We start from the raw sequence: 22,886 nt of genomic DNA, 5'->3' as shown, positions 1-22,886 counted from the left end.
AGCCTGTCCTGATGAGGCACCAGGATGACCACCCCTTGGGCGAGGAGATCCTGAACCGCCCGATTTAGATCGTGCAACCGATCTGGGGTCAAATGAAGATTTGAGGGAAAGAATCTGTCCGCGAAAGGAATTCGATCTTGTATCCTGATCGAATGATTTCCTGAACCCACCTGTCCGGAACCTGGAGCAGCCAAGGTTCTAGGAAACCGCGCAGACGTTCCCCCCACCCCTGTAACGGGTGAGGGCGTCCCTTCAGGTAGAGGCGGAAGGACCCGCCGGGCCGGCGTGGTTAGGTTTTTGCATGCCCGCCCAGGGCTTCCTCTGACCACCCTAGCCTTTAAAGGGTTTCCACTTGTCCTGTGTCTTAAAGGCACGAAAGGACCCCTGATTTAGTTTAAAGGAAGGCCCCCGCTTACCGCGGAAAAACGTACCCTTGGGCTGCTGGTGTAGTAGAGTGCTCTTACCCCCAGTGACCCCTTTAACCAATTCGTCCAGGGATTCCCCAAAAAGATGATTCCCTGCATAAGGGATGTCAGACACCGTCTTCCTGGAAGACTGGTCAGCCGACCAGCTCTTCAGCCACATTAAACGACGGAGCAGCACCGTGACACCAGACAGCGGTGCTGCTAGAGGAGCCTCATCCAAGGCCGAGTCACACAGGTACAAAACCGCCAGACGCAACTGCTCCACCATCTCCACAGTAGCTGGAGGGGCGGAATCCACATCCAGAGTGCGTTTGAGCACCTGGGCCTAATCAGCCACAGCCTGAGAGACCATAAAAGAGGCGAAGATGGGCTTCAGTAAGGAACCCGCCACCATATACGCCCGGCGAGCAAGAGATTCCACCGGCCTATCCGTAGGGTCCCTGAACACCGGAGAATCCTCCGAGGGCATGAGAGTGGCCTTGTTCAACCTGGACACAGTGTGATCCACTTTTGGGGACACGGTCCATCGCAAATCCGTAGGAGACACGAAAGGGTAACTGAAACAGTTTTGGTACCACAAAAAGGGTGCTTTAAATTACGCCATTGTTCGTTCACTGTTTCGTTAAACTCAACGGGACAAGGAAACACATGTGCCGCTTTTCGCGTTCTGCGAGTCCCAGAGGACGACTGCTTACCTGGCGGGTTGGGCTCATCCTCTAAACGTAGTGTCTCTTTAACAGAAGCAATGAGCGCAGACACAGCCAGGCGTTCTTTAGCCACTTCAGGAGAAGGATCATCCTCCTCCCCTTCCACCTCCATAGGAGAATGCAAGGACCATATCAGACTCCGAATCAGACGACAATGAAGTCCTCGCTCTTTTCCTAGAATCCCGCTCTGACATCAACAAATCCACCTTGGACGCTAAAGTCGCAAGTGCAGCAGCAAGGGAAGGTGAAGATTCAGGAGTAACTGAATCACTCACTAAGGCTGGGGGGGAATTTGCAGTCCTGGGACTCCATGAGGAAAAAACAGTATCGCTGGCCCTTTAAGACGCGATCGCAGCGACCCACCGCAATGCGCTGCAATAAGGATTACACTAAGGAACCCCCCTGAGATGGGAAAAAGCACAGAAAACAGAAGAATATTCCCCAAAACCAGCAAAAAGAACCACCAGAAGTGTTACCACGCTGCCAGGAACGATCTCTGCATACAGTAAAGGAAGTGATGTCATCTGCAAAAGGCTGAACAAGAATCTGTCCAAGGGAAAATGGTTGCCAATGCATCTGAATGGGAGGCTCCGGAAAATGGCCGACGAACATGTGCAAAAAAACACCTTGCCACACATAAGATGGCGCCTGAAGGCGCAAAAAAACACTACAGAGAGCTGCAGAAAGTGCCTACAGTGAGGCCAGAGCAGCTGCCCACACCCAAAATGGCGGACCCGTAGATTTTTGCACCGAAGCAAACCGCCATGTCTGCACCCCCAAACACACTGACAAGTGGATAGGGACCCCCCACGGCGAAACAGGCGCCAAGAGGGCCCCCAGGGAGCAGGAGGGATGCGAGCCCCGGACGCAGACATGAGGGGAAGAGCACAGACATCAGCAGACTGGCATCCCCAAACAGAGGCCCCACAGAGAAGGTACTTCCGCTCCATATGGCGTGGGTGCCTCAATATCGCGGGAAACCCCCCCCCCCCACCCCAGATGGCGGCGAGGGCCGGCAGCGGAAATAGGATGTGTGGCACGATCCAGAAACTGCATGTTGAGGCATCCCCTCACAGGCATTTGCCCCTGAGGGCAGGGGCAGGTCGTTTGCTAGGCCAGGGCGCACGCATAGCCTGCTAAACGCTCTATGGCGGGCTGGGATTCCATAAGATCCTCTGTCCTGGAATACCAGGACGACCAGTCCGATTCCCAGCTCCGCAAACGCTGTAGTCTTCCGAAGATCCGACTAAGCGCTGACAAATAAAAAGCTAGTAGTGCAAAGAAAAAACACTTTGCAGAAAATAAAAGTATAAAACAGAAGAAAGGCTGAGACATGTAGCCCCAGCATAGGGAAGCCTATCTTTCTCCTAACTAGGATGAAGACAAACTGAGTTAGGATGGCTGATAGCAGGGGGGAATTGGACCAAAGGGACAGCCCCCTACAGGTGTGTCTATGTAAATTGGTTTGTTTTAACAAGTCTTATGCCTAGCTTGCTCCTGTGGATAAGAGGTCAATACCCATTGATGAGACTGTATGAGTGGGCGGCGACTGTCAGGACGCAAGAGAAAATTTTTGACTTCCTGTAAAATCACAGCTCCGGATTCATGTTACCCATTGGGTTATACTGCCCCCTACAGGAGAAGGACACTAGGCAGGAAAAAGCTTGACTATGCCTGAGGGCAGTCCCAGGGGGTACACCCACTCTTAGATATAGGCACTCAGTTTCTTTCTGCCTAGTCAGGATTAAGGACCTAGTTCCTTGCTGGGATCTCTGGTTCTGGCAAATTTTGTTCCTGGGAAAACAACAATCAAGTAACGAACTGGATAATGTAGATCCTTAGGGTTCCCCCAGTCCAGCCAGCGAGCACGTGCAGACCACAGCTCCGCGCTAGGTCGGTCGCGGCATAGCCCCACTGGTCAGGGGCTGGCCTGCGAGTTAAAAGTCTCTCGAGGACTCGTACGAACTGACTTCGGCCTGAGTCGCAGCGTTTCCTCCTGGCCCACAGCACCCACATTAAAATGAAGCGCGGTCCTGTCGGGAGCGGTGCCCACCCTGTTCCTCGTGTGGTAAGCTGTCCCTCCCACTACCCTATGAGGATTTTTGGGTGGATGTGGACCCCCGGGTTCCCCTCCCTACTTTTGCTCACTGTGTCTCTTTCAATATCAGTTTGTGGCGCTGACTTTTGGTCCAACATCCGCACCTTCGGACTTCACAGGAGAGTTGGCCCCAGTGCTGTCGTTTTTTTCAGTGGGGGGTTGCATACTGGGGTACCTGGACGATCTTCTGCGAGCGGAGTTTCCGACTGCTCTGATGGAGTACTGGAGATTGCTCTGCGATTTCTGAGGGAGTTCGGTGGGATCCTGAACATTCAGGAGTCTGCTTTGGTTCTGTGAACAGAAAATGGCCTCTCTGCGTCTGACTCTGGACTCGGCCTCAGCCAGAGCGTTTCTTCCTCGGGAAAAACTCCAGACATTGCAGGAGGCAATTTAGATTCTGCTGTTCAGCAGGCCGTCGTCTGTCAATCACCTTGGGGGCACATGAAGTAACCTGGCGGCACGATAAGTAGCTGGCATTTTAAGGTGGGCTGACTGATTTGTTCCAGTCCTCTCAAACCTCTGCCGCGACTCCTGTGCAGGATTCAGGCAGAAGGTAATTATAGGCCTGTCAGTTTGACATCAATAGTATGTAAACTTCTGGAGGGGATGATAAGGGACTATATCGTAGAGTTTGCTAAAGACAACAACATCATCAGCAGTAATCAGCACGGGTTTACAAATGGGCGTTCTTGTCAAACCAATCTATTAACATTCTACGAGGAGGTGAGCTGTGAGCTAGATAGGGGGAGACCAGTGGATGTGGTGTACTTGGATTTCGCTAAGGCGTTTGATACAGTTCCCCACAAGCGCTTAATTTATAAAATAAGGTCTGCAGGTATCGACAGCAGGGTTTGCTCTTGGATACGGAATTGGCTTAAAGGGCGTGTCCAAAGAGTGATAATAAACAGCGCATACTCAGACTGGTCTGAGGTTGTAAGCGGGGTGCCCCAGGGCTCAGTCCTGGGACCAACCTTGTTCAATTTATTCATAAACAACATTGAGGTAGGGATCAGTAGTTCGATATCAGTTTTTGCAGATGACACAAAATTGGCCAGAGCAATAACTGCACAGCATGAAGCAGATATCCTACAGAATGACCTGGACAAAATTACAGAGTGGGCAACGACATGGCAAATGAGGTTTAACGTGGAGAAGTGTAAGGTTTTGCACTTGGGGACTAAAAACATTAAAGCACAATACACATTAGGAGGGGAACCCTTGGGGGAATCAAAAATGGAGAAGGATCTGGGAGTCTTGGTTGATGATAGATTAGGCAACAGCATGCAATGTCAAGCGGCAGCTGCCAAAGCCAGCAGAATATTAGCATGCATAAAGAAAGGGATGTATTCCAGAGATAAGACTATAATCCTTCCACTTTATAAAACTCTGGTCCGACCGCATCTGGAGTATTCTGTCCAGTTCTGGTCGCCAGTCCTCAGGAGGGATGTGTTGGAGCTGGAGAGAGTCCAGAGAAGGGCAACTAAACTAATTAGGGGATTGGAGGACCTTGACTATGAGGAGCGTCTACAATCGCTCGATTTATTCTCCCTGGAGAAGAGACGTCTGAGGGGGGACACGATAGCAATTTATAAATATCTTAATGGGGATCCCAGCTTAGAAAAAAAGCTGTTCATTCGAAGGGATTGCATGAGGACTCGAGGGCATACAATGCGATTAGAGGAGAAGTGTTTTAACCTCAGGCAACGTGGGGGGTTCTTTACTGTTAGGGCAACAAGATTGTGGAATTCTCTACCACAAGAGGTGGTTTCTGCGGGTAGTATGGTGGCTTTCAAAAGACTCTTAGACTTATATCTCAAGGATCAGAACATTCAGGGGTATGTGAGATGATTACAGCCACACACACCTACACAGGTTAAACTGGATGGACTATTGTCTTTATTCAACCTCACCTACTATGTAACTATATGTAACTATGTAATTCTGGTCATTCTAGTGGCTCCAGACTGGCCTCGCCGGTCTTGGTATTACGATCTGGTACGGCTGGTCGCCGATGCTCCTTGGGGACTTCCTCTCAGGGAGGATCTCCTGTCCCAAGGACCAATCTTCCATCCTCTTTTACAGTGGCTGGCTTTAACGACTTAGCTGTTGGAACGAGAGGTGCTAAAGGGTGGAGGTTTCTTAACTCTGCCTCTTGAAAGATTTACCATCGTACGTGGAAGACGTACCTTCCGTGGTGTGAGTCTCTTGGGGGTCATCCTCGCTCCTTCTTGGTGGTTCGGATCTTAACCTTCATTCAATGGTGGTTGAACAAAAATTGGCCGTGAGTACCATCAAGGGCCAGGTATCAGGTTTTGGAGGTCTTTTTCCACACTCCCTGGTACGTACCTTTTTTCTTCAGGGTGTGCGACATTTGGTTCCTTCAGTGCGGGCTCGGTTGCCGCCCTGGAATCTTAATGTGGTGCTTTTAACTCTTCCGGAATATTTTCCAAAAGAAGCTTCAGTACTTTCCATGCTTACTCTGCCCCAGAAGGTGGCCCTCTTCCTCTTTGATGGCTATCACCTCTGCATTCAGGGTATCAGAACTGACAGTGTTATCCTGTTTATAAAAGAAAAGAAAAAGGAGGCGCAAACACCTAGTGCATTACCCGTGGTCACTGTTTATAAAATTTTAATAGAATGACAAATGCATACTCAGACATGAAGATATTAAAATCGTGTTACAAGAATCCATCACACATGAACTGGAACATGTTCTTGAAGATGGGACCGCTAACGCATCTCGGGAGTCAAGCTCCCTTCCTCAGAGCTGGTCATACCATTAGCAGATCCAAATATATATATATATATAGTAGCTTCAATTGAAACGGTTCATCCCCCCAGAGGGAATCGATGGGAACGTCCAGTGCAACAAAAGGCCTTCTCCGCCTTATAATAACATTAACCCTCAAAATACCAGTGGCCACTATCTAAAAACCCAAAAGGAAAAAAAAAATCAGGACCCACAGGATCATGGAATGTGAACCAGGGAAGCAGAGCCAAAAACTATATTTTATATATATATATATATATATATATATATATATATATATATATATATATATATATATATATATATATATATATATATATATATACATACATACATACACACACACACATATATGAAAACACATAGCATTTTGTGTTATGAAGTTGTAGTTATGTGTGCACACTCAGGGTGGGAGCTCCTACTGATAGGCAGGTTGATGGGTTATGTGTGTTGTGTTATGTGTGTTGTAAGCTTACCCATCCAAGATCTCTCTTGTGGCCCTCCCTGTCTACCGATGGTGACATGATGCCAGAGCCTTCGCTCTCTCTGCGTCATCGTCCACCGGTCACCGCACCTCCAGAGCCCCTCGCGTGCCGAATTGAAGCCGGCTCGGCGATCGCTCATGGTGTCCAGAATGCATTCCCCTCGGAAGGATCTCGCTTCCGGGCTATAGAACGCACGCCATACGCTCCGGGACCCGTGTCGCGTCATTTCGGTGGGCCGGGGCAAAGTCTCAGTGTACGGCCCGCCTCTGTCCGTAGCCATGGGAGCCTGTAAACAACCTCCGCTCGATCCCCGGCCTGTCTACCTGCCACCGATCGGCTGGAGGGAGGAGCTGCACCCCAAAAAAGGACAGCAAATAGGACTTAGATCAATGTATAGAATTGTCACTTGCATCGACTGTGTCCCCCTAGCTTTTATGTTTGAACAGTAACGCCAATACCCTGAGCTCAAGAGTGGCACCAGATGTTGAAAAGGGTCACTAGAATTCATTATTTCACTTGGACTTCTTCCCTAGATTGTTTGGGACTCTGTAGTATGCCCCCCAAAAACCATATGTTTCATAAGTAAAATCAATCCAAAGTGCTGGTGTTGGGCTAACGGGGGGCCAGACGGGAAGGAGAATAAATCAAAATAGTATAACAATAAATTATATATGGTAAAAAAAAAATTTTTTTTTAGTGTTATTGCGCACTGGACAGTCGCGCCCTAACTCCCTTTTTTGGACAAAAATCCTGCTAGAGTCCACCAACTCTAGTTTACCATGTGGTGTTCCAATTTGATAGCATGCAGTACTAATGTCATTGCATTTTCGATGAAAAATTGTCATATATACAAATGTGTACAGTAATTTTAAAAATTCTAAAAAAAAATTGATATAAAATGATACATGATAATATTGCATAATTCAAGTGGCCTATGCATGTACAGCTAAAATATATAAACCTCTTAAAACCATTAGAATAATGAATCTGCTGAAGGCTTGTTATCACTGGAGCTACCATCAAATGCGTATTTAATAATTATAAAATATATATTTAATATTGTGGACCAAGTCCACCCAAAGTCCTCATACCCAAAAGCCTGTCACACTTGGTGGAGCCTCCTAAACTATAGTTGTACTCCAAAACCCACCCTCCTTCTCTCACCTCCTATTCCCTCCCCACATCTCACTTTCTTCCCCCCCACCTAATGTCATCACTCTTAGATACCTCCTGACCAAAGCCGTGGGACAGGCTAAACCTGCAATCAACGTATAACAGGTGTAATATCCAAACACTCATTCAATCCCCTAGGAGCCAATGAACCAAGTAGGTGAATCATCCAGTATGCTTCTCTACTACACAGCTTTTGGAACCTAAGGCCAGCGTCTGTGTAGCCTATAATGGGACTCTATTCCAAAGGCTTTCAGACCCATGGATTTTTTTGTCATGCACATCCCGAAAATGGCCTATAGGTTGTTGAGTGATTCGGAAACTTATGAGAGACTCTCAGGAGATCCAACAGCCGCATATACAATAGTCTACAAGGGGATTTTGGATCGGGCTTTGGAGGCAAAAATTCTCACAAAACAAGAAAAAAAAGCTTAATTTTAAGACCCTTCCCAGTCATACCACACTTCTACCATATCCCAAAAGTACATAAGGATGTTTCGAATCCTGCGGGCAGACCCATAATAGTGGGCATAGATAGCCTTGAATGTAATTTGGGGAATTATTTTGACTTCTTCCTACAGGATTATGGTGATGCAGTTGCCCTCTTGTATCCGGGACTCAGGCCACATGCTTAAAGTCCTGACCAACTATGAATGGCAAGAGCAATATAGATGGGTATCATTGGATGTATGCTCCTTATACACCTCTATCCAACACAAGTAAGGGTTACAGGCAGTACAGCACTTTAGGTTCCAAAATCAGACACTCCCATCATACCCAAATAGAATTCTTATTAGAGTGTTTTGAGTTCATGTTGACACATAACTATTTCACGTTTGTGGGAGAATTTTATAGGCAGCTTAGGGACATGGCGATGGGAGCCAGGTTCGCCCCCAGTTATGCCAATATGTTCATGGGGCTGAGGGAACATTACATTTGGAGGAATAACCCATATGGGGCGAACCTGGTTCTCTTTGCCAGCTATATCGATGACCTAATCATCATCTGGAATGGATCGGGCGTAGAGCTACAGGGATTTTTCCAGTACTGCCAGAATAATCCGTATGGGATTCAGTTCACACATGTGGTGGAAAGGAAAAATGTATCTTTCTGGATTTAGAACTCAAGCAGGAGCCAGGTGGACGCATTACATCAAAAACCCACTTTAAACCCACAGCAGGCAACTCATATCTGCATGCCCGCAGTCACCACCACCCCAGGTGGATACGCAATGTCCCTTTGGGACAATTTTGCAAGCTTAGACGCACATGCATCAAGCTCGAGGATTTTGAAGAACAGAGTTCTATCCTGATCAAGAAAAAAAAAAAAATTCCAACAAAAGGGATATGATAACCAATGTATACATACAGCCTACACAAAATATACGCAGAAATATACGGAGGAGAGGAAGTCTAGGAGCAGCAGATATAGTCATGAAAATAAAACAAGAGGACTATCAAGTGACATTCTGCGCCAAGTATAATCAAACAGTGTTTGCCATTAAAAAGATCATAGAAAAACATTGGGGCATCCTAGAAAAAGACCCTCTACTTTCAGGGGCCATTTCAAATAAACCCAAGGTTATTTATCGTAGACCGAAAGATCTAAAGAGCGTCTTAGCACCAAACAGAGTTAAACCCACTAGGACAGAACTAGCATCTATGTGGAAGACCATATTCAATCAAAAGGGCTCTTTCAGGTGTGGAGTTCCCAACTGCGGACTATGCCAATATATGTGGCACAGAAAAAAGGAGGCAGCGGGGATAGATGGGCGAGTACATCCTACCAGACAGTTTAACTGTTCCACAGAGTTTGTGGTTTATGGTCTTGTCTGTCCCTGTGGACTCCTCTACGTAGCCCGCACTTCACGCACTTTCAGAACACGGTTTGGGGAACATAGAAACATCCACAAAAGGTTTCAACAAACATTCTCTGTCCTGCCACTTTCGGGATGTGCATGACAAAAAAAAATCCATGGGTCTGAAAGCCTTTGGAATAGAGTCCATTACAGGCTACACAGACGCTGGCCTTAGGTTGCAAAAGCTGTGTAGAAGAGAAACCTACTGGATTCACCTACTTGGCTCATTGGCTCCTAGGGGATTGGATGAGTGTTTGGATATTACAGCTGTTATACGTTGATTGCAGGTTTAGCCTGTCCCATGGCTTCGGTCAGGAGGGATCAAAGAGTGATGACAACATTAGGAGCGGGGGGGGGGGGGGGGGGGGGTGGGAGAAAAAGTGAGAGGTGGGGAGGGAAAAGGAGGTGAAAGGAGGGGGAGGGGGGTTTTGGGGTACAACTTTATTTAAGGAGGTTCCACCAAGTGGGACAGGCTTTTTGGGTATGAGGACTTTGGGTGGACTTGGTCCACAATATTAAATATTATATATTTTATATAATTATTAAATACGCATTTGATGGTAGTCCCAGTGATAACAAGCCTTCAGCAGATTCATTATTCTAATGGTTTTAAGATTTTACATATTTTAGCTGTACATGCATAGGGCACTTGAATTATGCAATATCATCATGTATCATTTCATATCAATTTTTTTTATCATTTTTAAAATTACTATACACATTTGTATATATGACAATTTTTACAATGTATATGACATTAGTACTGCATGCTATCAAATTGGAACACCACATGGTACACTAGAGTTGGTGGACTCTAGCCAGATGTGTCCAAAAAAGGGAGTTAGGGCGCGACTGTCCAGTGCGCAATAACACTAAAAAGGAGTTTTTTTTTAAATTTACCATAATATATATATATATATATATATATATATATACACACACACACACACACACACACGCACACACACATATATACATATATACACACACATACAAAATATTTATTTTTGTTATAACTATTTTGATTTATTCTCCTTCCCGTCTGGCCCCCGCTAGCCCAACACCAGCACTTTTGATTTACTTATGAAACATCATGTTTTTTGGGGGGGGGGGGGGGGGGGGCATACTACAGAGTCCCAAACAATATAGGGAAGAAGTCCAAGTGAATTAATGAATTCAAGAGACCCTTTTCTAAAAAAATTCTGGTGCCACTCTTGAGCTCAGGGTATTGGCGTTACTGTTCAAACATAAAAGCTAAGGGGACACAGTCGATACAAGTGACAATTCTATAAATTGATCTAAGTCCTATTTGCTGTCCTTTTTTGGGGTGCAGCTCAGCCGATCGGTGGCAGGTAGACAGGCCGGGGATCGAGCGGAGGTTGTTTACAGGCTCCCATGGTTACGGACAGAGGCGCCCCAGCCCACCGAAGTGACGCGACACGGGTCCGGGAGCGCAGAGCGGATGACGTGCGTACCAGAACCCGGAAGCGGGATCCTTCCGAGGGGAATGCATTCTGGACACAATGAGCGATCGCCGAGCCGGCTTCACTTCGGCACGCTAGGGGCTCTGGAGGTGCGGGGACCGGTGGACGATGGCGCAGAGAGGGGGGAGGCTCTGGCATCATGTCACCATCGGTAGACAGGGAGGGCCACAAGAGAGATCTTGGATGGGTAAGTTTACAACACACATAACCCATCAACCTGCCTATCAGTAGGAGCTCCCACCCAGAGTGTGCACACATAACTACAACTTCATGACACAAAATGCTATGCGGTTTCATGTATGTATGTATATATGTATGTATATAAATATAAATATATACATACATATATATATATATATACATACACATATACACACATTATATAGTTTTTGGCTCTGCTTCCCTGGATCACATTCCATTATCCTGTGGGTCCTGATTTTTCTCCCATTTGGATTTTAGATAGTGGCCACTGGTATTTTGAGGGTTATTGTTCATCTAAGGCGGAGAAGGCCTTTTGTTGAACTGGATGGTCCCGCCCATTCCCTCTGGGGGGGATGAACCGTTTCAATTGAAGCTACTATATATATATTTTGATCTACTACTGGTATGACCAGCTCTGAGGAAGGGAGCTTGACTCCCGAAACGAGTTAGCGGTCCCATCTTCAAGGACTTCAAGGACATGTTCCAGTTCATGTGTGATGGATTCTTGTAACACGATTTTAATATCTTCATCTCTGAGTATGCATTTGTCATTCTATTAAAATTTTATAAACAGTGACCACGGGTAATGCACTAGGCATTTGCGCCTCCTTTTCTTTTATGAACAGGACAACATTGTCAGTTCTGATACCCTGAACGCAGAGGTGATAGCCACCAAAGAGGGCCACAATCTGGGGCAGAGTAAGCAAGGAAAGTACTGAAGCTTCTTTTGGAAAATATTCAGGAAGAGTTAAAAGCACCACATTAAGATTCCAGGGCGGCAACCGAGCCCGCACTAAAAGGAACCAAATGTCGCACACCCTGAAGAAAATAAGGTACGTACCAGGGAGTGTGGCCAAAGGTAGTTGGAAAAAGACCTCCAAAACCCAATACCTGGCCCTTGATGGTACTCACGGCCAATTTTTGTTCAACCACCATTGAATGAAGGTTAAGTCCTGAACCACCGAGAAGGAGCGAGGATGACCCCCAAGAGACTCACACCACGGAAGGCACGTCTTCCACAAACGATGGTAAATCTTTCAAGAGGCAGAGTCAACAAACCTCTACCCTTTAGCACCTGGCGTTCCAACAGCTAAGTCGTTAAAGCCAGCCACTGTAAAAGAGGATGGAAGATTGGTCCTTGGGACAGGAGATCCTCCCTGAGAGGAAGTCCCCAAGGAGCATCGGCGACCAGCCATACCAGATCGTAATACCAAGACCGGCGAGGCCAGTCTGGAGCCACTAGAATGACCAGAATTACCTTCTGCCTGAATCCTGCACAGGAGTCGCAGCAGAGGTTTGAGAGGGCTGGAACGAATCAGTCAGCCCACCTTAAAATGCCAGCTACTTATCGTGCCGCCAGGTCACTTCATGTGCCCCCATGGTGATTGACAGACAACGGCCTGCTGAACAACAGAAGCTAAATTGCCTCCTGCAATGTCTGGAGTTTTTCCCGAGGAAGAAACGCTCTGGTTGAGGCCGAGTCCAGAGTCAGACGCAGAGAGGCCATTTTCTGTTCACAGAACCAAAGACGACTCCTGAATGTTCAGGATCCCACCGAACTCCCTCAGAGTTCGCAGAGCAATCACCAGTACTCCATCAGAGCAGTCGGAAACTCCGCTCGCAGGAGATCGTCCAGGTACCCCAGTACGTAACCCCCCACTGAAAAAAACAATGCCAGCACTGGGGCCAACACTCCTGTGAAGTCCGAAGGTGCGGATGTTGGACCAAAAGTCAGCGTCACAAACTGATATTGAAAGACCCACAGTGACCAAAAGTTAAGAGGAGCTGGGGGGAAGGGAGGGGAACCCGTGGGGCCACATCCACCCAAAAATCCTCATGGGGTAGTGGGGGGGGACAGCTTACCACATGAGGAACAGGGTGGGCACCGCTCCGGACAGGACCACGCTCCATTGTAATGTGGGTGCTGTGGGCCAGGAGGAAATGCTGTGACTCAGGCCGAAGTCAGTTCGTATGAGTCCTCGAGAGACGTTTAACTCGCAGGCCAGCCTCGGCCAGTGGGGCTATGCCATGGCTGACCTAGCGGGGAGCTGTGGTCTGCATGTGCTCGCTGGCTGGACTGGGGGGACCCTAAGGATCTACATTATCCAGTTCGTCACTTGATTGTTGTTCTCCCAGGAACAAAATTTGCCAGGACCAGAGATCCCAGCTAGGAACTAGGTCCTTAATCCTGACTAGGCAGAAAGAAACTGAGTGCCTATATCAAAGAGTGGGTGTAGCCCCTGGGACTGCCCATAGGCATAGTCAAGCTTTTCCTGCCCAATGTCCTACTCCTGTAGGGGGCAGTATAACCCAATGGCTAAGAAGAATCAGGAGCTGTGTCCGTCCGTGAACGAAAGAGAAATAGCAATTTAAATTTTCCTATAAATTTCTTATCATGGAGTACAATATAGGACTGGTATTTCTAGACCATGGGCTATATTGCTACTACCTTTAGGTGACTGGACACTGGCAAAGCTTTTAAAGATCGGCCCCTGGGTGCCCCCCTCTATAAATCTACAGCTATGACTTTCTCTGTGAGTCAAAGCTGTAGCAAGTATTGCAGAGTCAATTCTAAGGTGTGTGTCTTGTACGCCAAGATATGGAATTTACAAGTCAAAATTCCTCTTATTCCCATTTTACATTCCTATTTAAGTATTTAAAGACCCAGAGACATCCTCAAGCAAATGAGAAGGATGGGCAGTCAACTAAGCAAACAAAAATGTGCCAACAGGACCAACAACAGCGATCAATAGACCAAACTTGGGATTGCATCTGCAAAAACCCTGTGCCCGAAAGCTGCATCTGCAGAATAATGGATGTCCACCTGGTAGAACTTTAAAAATGTGTGAACAGGGGATAGGTTGGCAGCTTTGCAAAACTGGGGCTTATAGTCTTGGTGTCAGAATGCCCAGATAACGCCGACTCACCTGGTGGAGGGAGCGCATAAAAGTGTACGTGCTGTTTTGTCAGAGTAAGTTCATGACATGTCTTATTTCCATCTAGCGATGTTGAGCTTTGAAGCAGGAAGTCCCTTATTAGGTCCTAAAGGTAGGATGAATAGGGAGTCCATCTTCCTAATAGATGCTGTTGCTTTGAGGTAGACTGATGTCTCCAACTACATCCAGGCAGCGAAGAGCAATTAGCAGGGCACAAAGATAAAGGACTGTCTTCATTGAGGTGGAAGACTGATACCACTTTGGGCTTAAGACTACCTTAACTGAAGAATGAGTAGTAGCTCCTCACAAGACAGCCACTAAGCTTAGACACGTCAGATAGATTGGACCCCAACCAAGAAGGCTACTTGGCAGGAGAGATCATCTAAGGGTATTTTGCTGATCGGTTCAAAGGAGGTGGATTCTCCAGGGCAGAGAGAACCAGACTGAGGTTCCAAAGAAGCACAGGATGCTGTGAGGCAGACCTAAAACAGAGATGCCCCTTAAATAAAGGTTTTGACAAGGGGAAGCAAGGCCAGAGGTTTAAAAAAAAAAAAAAAGAAGAAACTGAGAAGGCCATAACCTGTTCTTTCAGCGTGTTTAAGGTTTTGATTGCAGGAAGGCCAGAATGCGAAGAAAATATGGGGTTACCGAAGTTTTTCGCCATTTCACAAGTGAATGCAAATTTAAAGTTTGACATGTTAAGTATCCATTTACTCTAATACAACCTCAACTTTTATATTTTACCAAAAGTTACACAGTTTATTCTGACTGTGACAAAGTTCCTGGAACACCTATGGGTATAGGGACCGTTAACCTACAAATTGTCCATGCCCGGGATGTAAACTGCAGGCTGCAATGTGAAATTCTGGCCAGGGCAGAATCCACTGTACCAAGGCAAGACTACATTCCTAATGATTTATCCAACTGAAACCATAAGAGCTGACCCATTATTCACTGTTCTAGCGCTGTTAAGACAGTCAAAGCGTTCAAAGTTTCAGTATGGGGTGAAGAGACCAGATTGATCACGTCAAAGCCCCCTGCAATGACAGGGTGCCCAGGACTTATTTCCAATCAGGCAGCAAGGCTTTCATTATGACAATCTTCCAAAAGCTGGGAAGGAAGGACTTCTGGTTCCGGAGACGGATTCTGAGCCATTAAGCCAATGACAACCTGGTCCTCAGCATTCCATGACGACAGAATGCTGCATTGTAGGGGGGTCTGTGCCAAACTCAAATGGAGGTGGTAACCACCAGCATCAGAACTCATGCAGATGCAAACAGCCAGACATTTCCTGCACTTTAGGGTGAGAGTCTGGGAGCAGAGTTTGAGGTTTCACCTGGGGGTGGGGGGAACTCCAGCTTGAGCTGTTAAGACTATGCTTACACTCATAATTTGGTCCCAACACTGATCTCTGAAGGATCCACCTAAAATTCTGCAAATTCTAGACCAGCCTTCATCAGAGAATCACTAAAAATACATTTTCCTTTCTCAAGCAAACCCTTCTAACTATATCTACATTGCATGATATTCACAAGGAGTAATGCGCCTTACATTGGTGGTCAGAGGTTGGAATCCCTTCTCAAAAGATAACCAAGGATCATTGAGTTTAGTGGTTACTCATCTGAGACACAGAAAATACTCAAGGAACCCCTAGCAACCTCTGGAGGAACCCTGGCTGATAAAAGCTGGTCTAGATTGTCAAGGCTACACTGCCCCTTTAGAACCTGTGCAGAATGTTACCTCAGTAGGAGGTTGTCTAGGTATTTCAGCATTGGGAATGCACAAAGAGTGCAGAAAGACTAGTACTTGGGCCAACAACTTGCTCAACCCCTGGGGTGCAGAAAATATGGGAAACAGCAGGGCTCCAAAGTAAAGGTGCAGCATGCAGGAACACGTTATTGACGTCCACAGATGCCATGAAGTGTCCCTGAAAGGAGATAACAGACTTGGCGGTTATCATACAGAATGTTTGGACTCTAATAATGAAGACATTTAGAGCTTTTTTGCTCCCAGATGAGCTCAATGCACCATTTGTGCTTGGGAACTCCTGAAACTCCACTGCTACGGGAATTGAGGCAACAACACCCTGATCCATAAGGGCAGTCTAGAGATATGCATATCTGTGAGGTGAAGATTTAAAGCAATAATATGAAGAGGGCACTGCATTCTGTCCAAGAATTTGCAAAGGTTGACAACCCAACAACCCCCCCCCCCCCCACACACACACACACACACACTTTTAAAAGTGGGGATGTGCCTTAATGCCTTGAGGGTTTGGTGGACTCACAGCCAAAGCCTTGCGGGTAAGATTGGAAACCCAGCTTCGGTTTGGACTTGGCCACCATGGAGTAATGAAACGTATTCTTCTTAAACTCCAGCTGGGAAAGATGAGGGCTCTTGCTACATGTTGGGTGCATAAAAATGGCATCCAGACCAAGACCTGGAGAGATACTGTCCCTCGATAGCTACAAAGCGCAAGAGTTTTTTGGATGCAAGAGGCCTCCACAGGTGGGCTGACAGGGTACTCATGCAGGAAAGAAGGGCTACAGCCATTTTTTCCAAATGCTCCATGACTTAAGTGATCCAATCACAATGCAAGCCCTACAATAATGCAAGGCCCACAACCGAAGTGATTAGCCAGTTCATTAGGAATGCTTATGGGTGGGAAACAGGACAGGCGACATGCTACCCAGCCAAGGTAATCACCTCCTCTACCCCATGAAATTGGCAGAAAATGGGAAATTCATTACGCGTCCAACAATGAGGTAGCTGCTGCACATCAGCCAGCCTACTAACAAAGATAATCAAGGGCAAGAAGGAAATGCCAATGGCTCTGAACCTGGAAAACTCACAGTGTCCAACTTGCTTGCAGATAGGGGTCAGGAAAGTGCATAAAGCAGAACCCAGTGCCTAAAGTTCACATCCAGGCTAAGTGGGGTTTGCGTAAGACACTCCAAAGCTGGAAGGGAGAAAATGCCAAGTCTGAATAACTGCCACTGTAAAGACCACCTCAAGCAGCAATGCAAGGAAGAATCTTGACTACAAGGCAAAAAAATGCTACAAAAATTAAGACATTTCTAAGCAGGGCTGAGGACGCAAACCCATACAAAAAAAGTGGAGGAATGCTAGTAGTCGGGAGGGGGTTATCATTGGCCTACATTTTTTATTTGGTTTGCCAGTGTCCAATTTTCATGTAGAAGGTCAGTATAATCCAACAGTTAATGGCTTCCTGTGTCACTTAGTGTTTAAGAAAAGCATTTGCCACTTTGAAAGCGTTTAGATTTTATTTTCACAGAATAATTAGCTTTGCTCACATTGGGAGAACTCTAGCTTACACCCATGCAAGGCCATGATTACCCCCCATGGGGATGCACAGGTGTTTTGTGCAACCCCATGCAGGAAGTACCATTAATATCATTTGGGGCACAGTTGCGGTGTTCCAAAATGTCTGATCGCAAACCTTGGCACCCCAGATGTTCTGGAACTACATTTCCCATGATGCTCAACTGCACTGCAGAGTGCATGAGCTTCATAGGAAATTTAGTTCCAAAACATCTAGAATGCAAAGGCTTGCCATTACTGCAATAAGACATCCCTGTAGGTGTCCTAGAACTCACCCTGTCTGCTATCGGGGACATGCACCCACAACCCACAGGGGTGACATATTGGGACACAGAGGCTGTGTCAGAGGAGCTGCTGTGTCCCAAACTACATCAAGGGGACTGCACAAAAACGTGTGTGTGCATACTATATGGTATAACTATGGTATAATGTGCCCTGTGTGAACGAGGCCTTAAACTGCAGTATATGTAAAGTAGAACTATCACATCTCATTAAATTAAATGTGATGCAGCACTTCAGTGCAACGGCTCTTACAGTTTTCCCAGTACCCCTGCAAAGTTGCAAAATACCCTTTGAGCCTGCCAGTGAAGTACACCTAACCGCTTCCTGTGATGTTAGGCTAACAATGCTGTACTGCTCCTGAACACCGCCACTCTTGTATAGACTGTGCTTCCACTACAGTGGAATGAAGAGGTATAGAGGTTGTGGCCATCAGCACAATGACTATGGATTCACAAGCCTGTAATTTCTCAATCAGTCCCTAGCTACACTTAGTGCTACCCACTGCTTTCTGGATTGACAACACTGCCTCTGTTGCGGCAATTCTACCAATGTGAGCTGCAGAGTCTGAGAAGACACAAATTAAAGTCCACCCTAACACTAAAATCCCTGCATCTACAAACCTCCACGATCTAATACTAACCTATCTAGCCCTAGAAAAAAATCAGCATGCAAACCTTTTTCAAAGCTGACCCGATCCCACGCTGATCTGTCAGCCGCGGCTTCACTGTGGAGAAGGGTGCCGAGGAAACAGAAAACGGAAGCCCCATAGTAACTGTATGGGTGAGGTTATTCCCCATTCATTTCACAGCCGTTGTCGGCTGTGTCCTCTGCAGAGCTTCCACTGCTGGAGACAGGATCGGATTGGCTTCAAAAAAGGTTATGTATGTAGATTAGATAGGTTAGGATTAGATAGGATTAATGTTAGATTGTGGAGTTCTATAGATGCAGGGATTTTAGTTTTAGGGTGGACTAACACTTTAGGCAGAATTTCATAGATAAAATACATTTGTTTACTTTAAAGACTTGTGCATCACGTTACTTTTTTTGGTACTTGTTTAGATTTTCATGCAGGGGCCTTAAGGTTAAATTTATTTTTTAACACTGAAACAGTGATCAAAAGAAATACACTCCTGTTTAAGCTGTGCGCTGTTATTGTTTTGTCCAATAGCCAAAAACCTAAAATTTGGTCTCATCAGAACACATACTCTTCTTCAAGTTGACTTCAGTCTCTAAAGCCAGCCATACATAGGGGGAGGTTTACTACAACAGGAGCACTCAGAATCTAATGCAGTACATGGTAGCCAATCAGCTTCTTAAGTTCAGCTTGCTCAGTGAAGTTTTGACAATGAAACCTGGAAGCTGACTGGTATCTATGCACAGCTACTCCCCCCCTCCCCAATAGATCGAAGTCAGGCTGGTTCAGCAGGGACTGAGTTTTGATCTGTTAGATTATTCCCAGCTCGATCAGTGTTTTCTAAGTGCAGGAACAAAAAGCTTCCCCCCCCTTTCTTTTTATTTTCTTACATCTTGCTCATGAACACCAAAAGTAAAGTCTTGGTAAATTTCCAAAAGTAGTCTATAAAAAACGGAAAATTGTTATCAATACTTACCGTCAATTTCCTTTCCTGGTCCGTCCTCCCATCAGCACAATTGTTCCCACAGTGTGCTGACGGGAGGATGGACCAGAAAAGGAATATTATGGCGAGTATTTTTGTCAGTGTTGATGTTGGAGCAGAGGGATCCCCTTACGGTCTACTTACACTATATAAACCTTGATTTTTTTTTCCTTGTAATTCATTTCAATCACTGTACAGAGATCAGTTTGCACTCTGCCATGAAAGAGTATATTTCTGTTGATCAGCATTTAAAAAATATCTTATGAAAACAAAATCTTTATCAAAATGAGCAGCATTTAACCTTTTTTTTTTACTTCAACTACGCCAACAGTTACGTACGAATCTTACCATTAACACACCTGATTTGAGTAAAATAATAGTTTTGTGCTTTTCTTTTTTTTTTTTTTTTGCTTTTTCAAGCCATTATGCTTGACCGTAAAAAAAAAAAAACAAAAAAAAAACTTTGCTACAATCAGTTTAGAAATTAAAAAAATACATGGGGTTAAACCAATCAATACAACATTAAACCAAAAACTACCTGAACCATAGTGGTGAACTGTACAGTGTATCTTCGTCGGCCAGCTGTAAAACGCACACAAGTCTCCCCAGCTTTCCATGCTGCATCAATAGTGCTGTTGTTACTAGCACTATAGCTACACCAACGTCCTGATCTGTCATCAAACCAACGCCAATTGTTCCCATTTGATTGAAGATACTAAAAAAGAAAAAAAAAAAAAAAAAAAAGAAAATATTGCATTTCTGTTTACAGTGGAAAAAGTTTCTTTTCCTACCCAAAAGCAACCCTTATTAAGATAACAGCATTGGTCACTGAAGACAAATTTGCAGGTGTCAGTAAGATTGCTAATACTGTAAAATCCTCCTTGTGTAATAAACATTAATGGGAGGAATGTGCAAGAATACCGAAATTATCTCTTTAATCTCATATAAAATAGTTTCCACCTTTAAACTGCACTTAACCTTAGACAGAGAACATAAGCATGTATAAAACAAGGTTACTGGCACTCTTCACATGACAGAGGGAAGGACAGCCTCTCCATTAACGTGAGAGGAGAGCTTACGGCCCAGAGAATAACTTCAACCTCATAATAAATGGTGAATGAATGGCAGAAAACAAAATATAGGCAAGGCCACAAGACTTACAAACCAATTAAATGCAGTGAGGGCAAACAATTTTACAATTAAGAAGAAATGCAATAAAAAAAAAAAAAAAAAGTTCTCATTTAGGACTAAAAACTGGATTTTTGACTTACCGTACAATACTTTTCTCTTAAGTTCATTGACGGAAGCAGTTCTATCTGATTCATACCAGTAGGGTAATACTGCCCCCTACAGGAGTAGGACACTAGGCAGGAAAAAGTTCTGGCTACGCCTATGGGCAGTCCCGGAGGATACACCCTCTCTTCCTGCATAGGATGTCAGTTTTGTATCAAAGCAGTGTCAGAAAGTAATAACCACCCAAACTCAAAATAGAGGGGTGGGTACTGCGTCCGTCAATGAACTTAAGAGAAAAGGATTTTACGGTAAGTCAAAAATCCAATTCTCTATCGTTCATTGACAGACGCAGTTCTCTGTCTCACATCAGTAAGGACGTCCCAAAGCAGTGCCATAAAATGAGGGGTGGGAACAGCAGAAAAGAGCAAGTCCCCAAGGCAAAACATAGCCGACCAAGCAACATAGGACTCAGCAGAACAAAAGATAAGGCCCACCTGAAAAAAAAACAGTAAACACCCTCAAGGCAGGCCAAAAGCCCTTCAAACCGAAGCCAGCAAAAAAACCTTGCGGCCGAAAAGAGGGATCTGCAGATGCCAGCACATCCATCTTATAAAACGTGGCAAAGGTGTGAACAAACTACCAGGTAGTCTTGTAACCTGAAGCACAGATGCCTGTATGGCAAAAAGCCCAGGAAGCACTAGGCGCCCAAGTAGAAGGCGTTGAAACAGGGGAAGGTAGGACCTGAGCATTAAATGAAAAAGCCTGCACCACCGACTGTCCGATTCACTTGGAAATAGTCGCAGCAGACACAGGCAGCCCTGTCCTTGGGCCACCATGGAACACAGGAAGACTCAGTCCCCAAGCACCCCTCGAGTGCCCGAACTCCATCCAGAGTATGCAGTGCACCTTCCGTAGCATGATGGGGCTTAGGACAAGATGGCAACACAATGACCTCGTGCAAGTGAACACTAAAATCCACCTTCGGAGGGAAGGACGGATCCGGACGAATTACCACCTGGTCCCATGAACCAACATATAGTGAGAACGAAAGGACAATGTCGCCGCCAGTGCCGACACCCTGCGTGCAGAGTGACAGCAACCAAGAAGGCCACCTTCTGCAATAAGGTAAGCAGGGGATACCCTCAATACTCGCAAAGGAGGGTCTGGAAGAATCGGCTGCTGCACCAGCCAAGGTCCCCAGTTGGCGAAGGAAGAACCAAGTGTCGCACCCCCTGGAAAAAGTTATGCACCAGGGAACGGGTGGCCAACAGCCTGTGGAATAAGAATTACCATAGCCGAAACCTGACCCTCGACATTAACAAGGCCAACTTTTGATCAACAGGCGATCCCCTTGAAAAGGGAGATCCATTAAGACCTTCTTAAAAGATTGATACGCAGACCAACACTCCGGTCAAGTAGACTCCGGTCAACCACCGCCGAAAACGACAAGGTGACTATACAAGGGAGCCTCAACCAGCATGGCATTGCAAACAAAATGCAGCTCCTGCGCCAGCTGGTCCAACAGCTCCCCCAGGGCAAGAGGGACAAGCCCCACACCAAGTCACAGCGTTGGGACTACGTCCATTCAGCAGAGTCTGGGTAGCAAGGGCAAACAAACACTGTTCCCAGTGCAGCTACGCCAGAGAGCACAGAGCGCAGGCCACAGCCAACGCCACCCTATCCCCCCCCCCCCCCGACCACCCCCAAAGTCCTTAAAGCAGTGGTTCTTAACCTTGTTGGAATGTACTGAACCCCACCAGTTTCATATGCGCATTCACCGAACCCTTAATTGGAAAAATAAAATATGATTTTTTCAAATTCAAAACATAGGTATATATTTATACATAGGTGCACAAAATGAACAAAACCATTAAAGAACAAAACCATTAAGAACAAAGAACAAAACCATTAAAACATGATTTTCACAAAAAAAACAAAAAACATAATAATGAATATTTACTGCAAATCAGTGTGACTTCTGCTGTTGTCTTTCAGAGACCAGTTCAGAAATTACCTCCGCCGAACCCGCGAGACGGGCTCACCGAACCCCTGGGGTTCAATCGAACCCAGGTTAAGAACCACTGCCTTAAAGGCTGGGGATTACTCCACTGGAACAATGGTAGTCCCATTCAGCTAGAGATCGTACGTCCACCAAAGGCGGAACAGTCCTCTGTACCAGAGACTACCCCAAAAGGGCAACGTCTAACAGCTGCTGAGACCCCAGGGGAACGTCTCAGACGGTCCCCCCCCCCCCTACATGAGCAGCCAGCAAAAAGAGC

The 22,886-nt window shown here is 45.9% G+C and overlaps 1 protein-coding gene across 1 annotated transcript in view; it reads right to left on the bottom strand.

Moving 5' to 3' along the window:
* HUWE1 (HECT, UBA and WWE domain containing E3 ubiquitin protein ligase 1) overlaps positions 1–22,886 on the bottom strand; it is a 484,118-nt gene that overhangs the window by 277,411 nt on the left and 183,821 nt on the right. Inside the window, exon 38 of the mRNA XM_082264230.1 lies at positions 19,913–20,089. Within this exon, the coding sequence (XP_082120356.1) occupies positions 19,913–20,089 (177 nt within the window). The remainder of the gene's footprint in view (positions 1–19,912; positions 20,090–22,886) is intronic.

This window comes from Pelophylax lessonae (genome assembly GCF_965119305.1).
Source record: "Pelophylax lessonae genome assembly, chromosome: 7".
Taxonomy (NCBI): Eukaryota; Metazoa; Chordata; class Amphibia; order Anura; family Ranidae; genus Pelophylax; species Pelophylax lessonae.
Note: the sequence above shows the minus strand (reverse complement) of the source record. Positions and strands in the feature narration are given on the sequence as shown.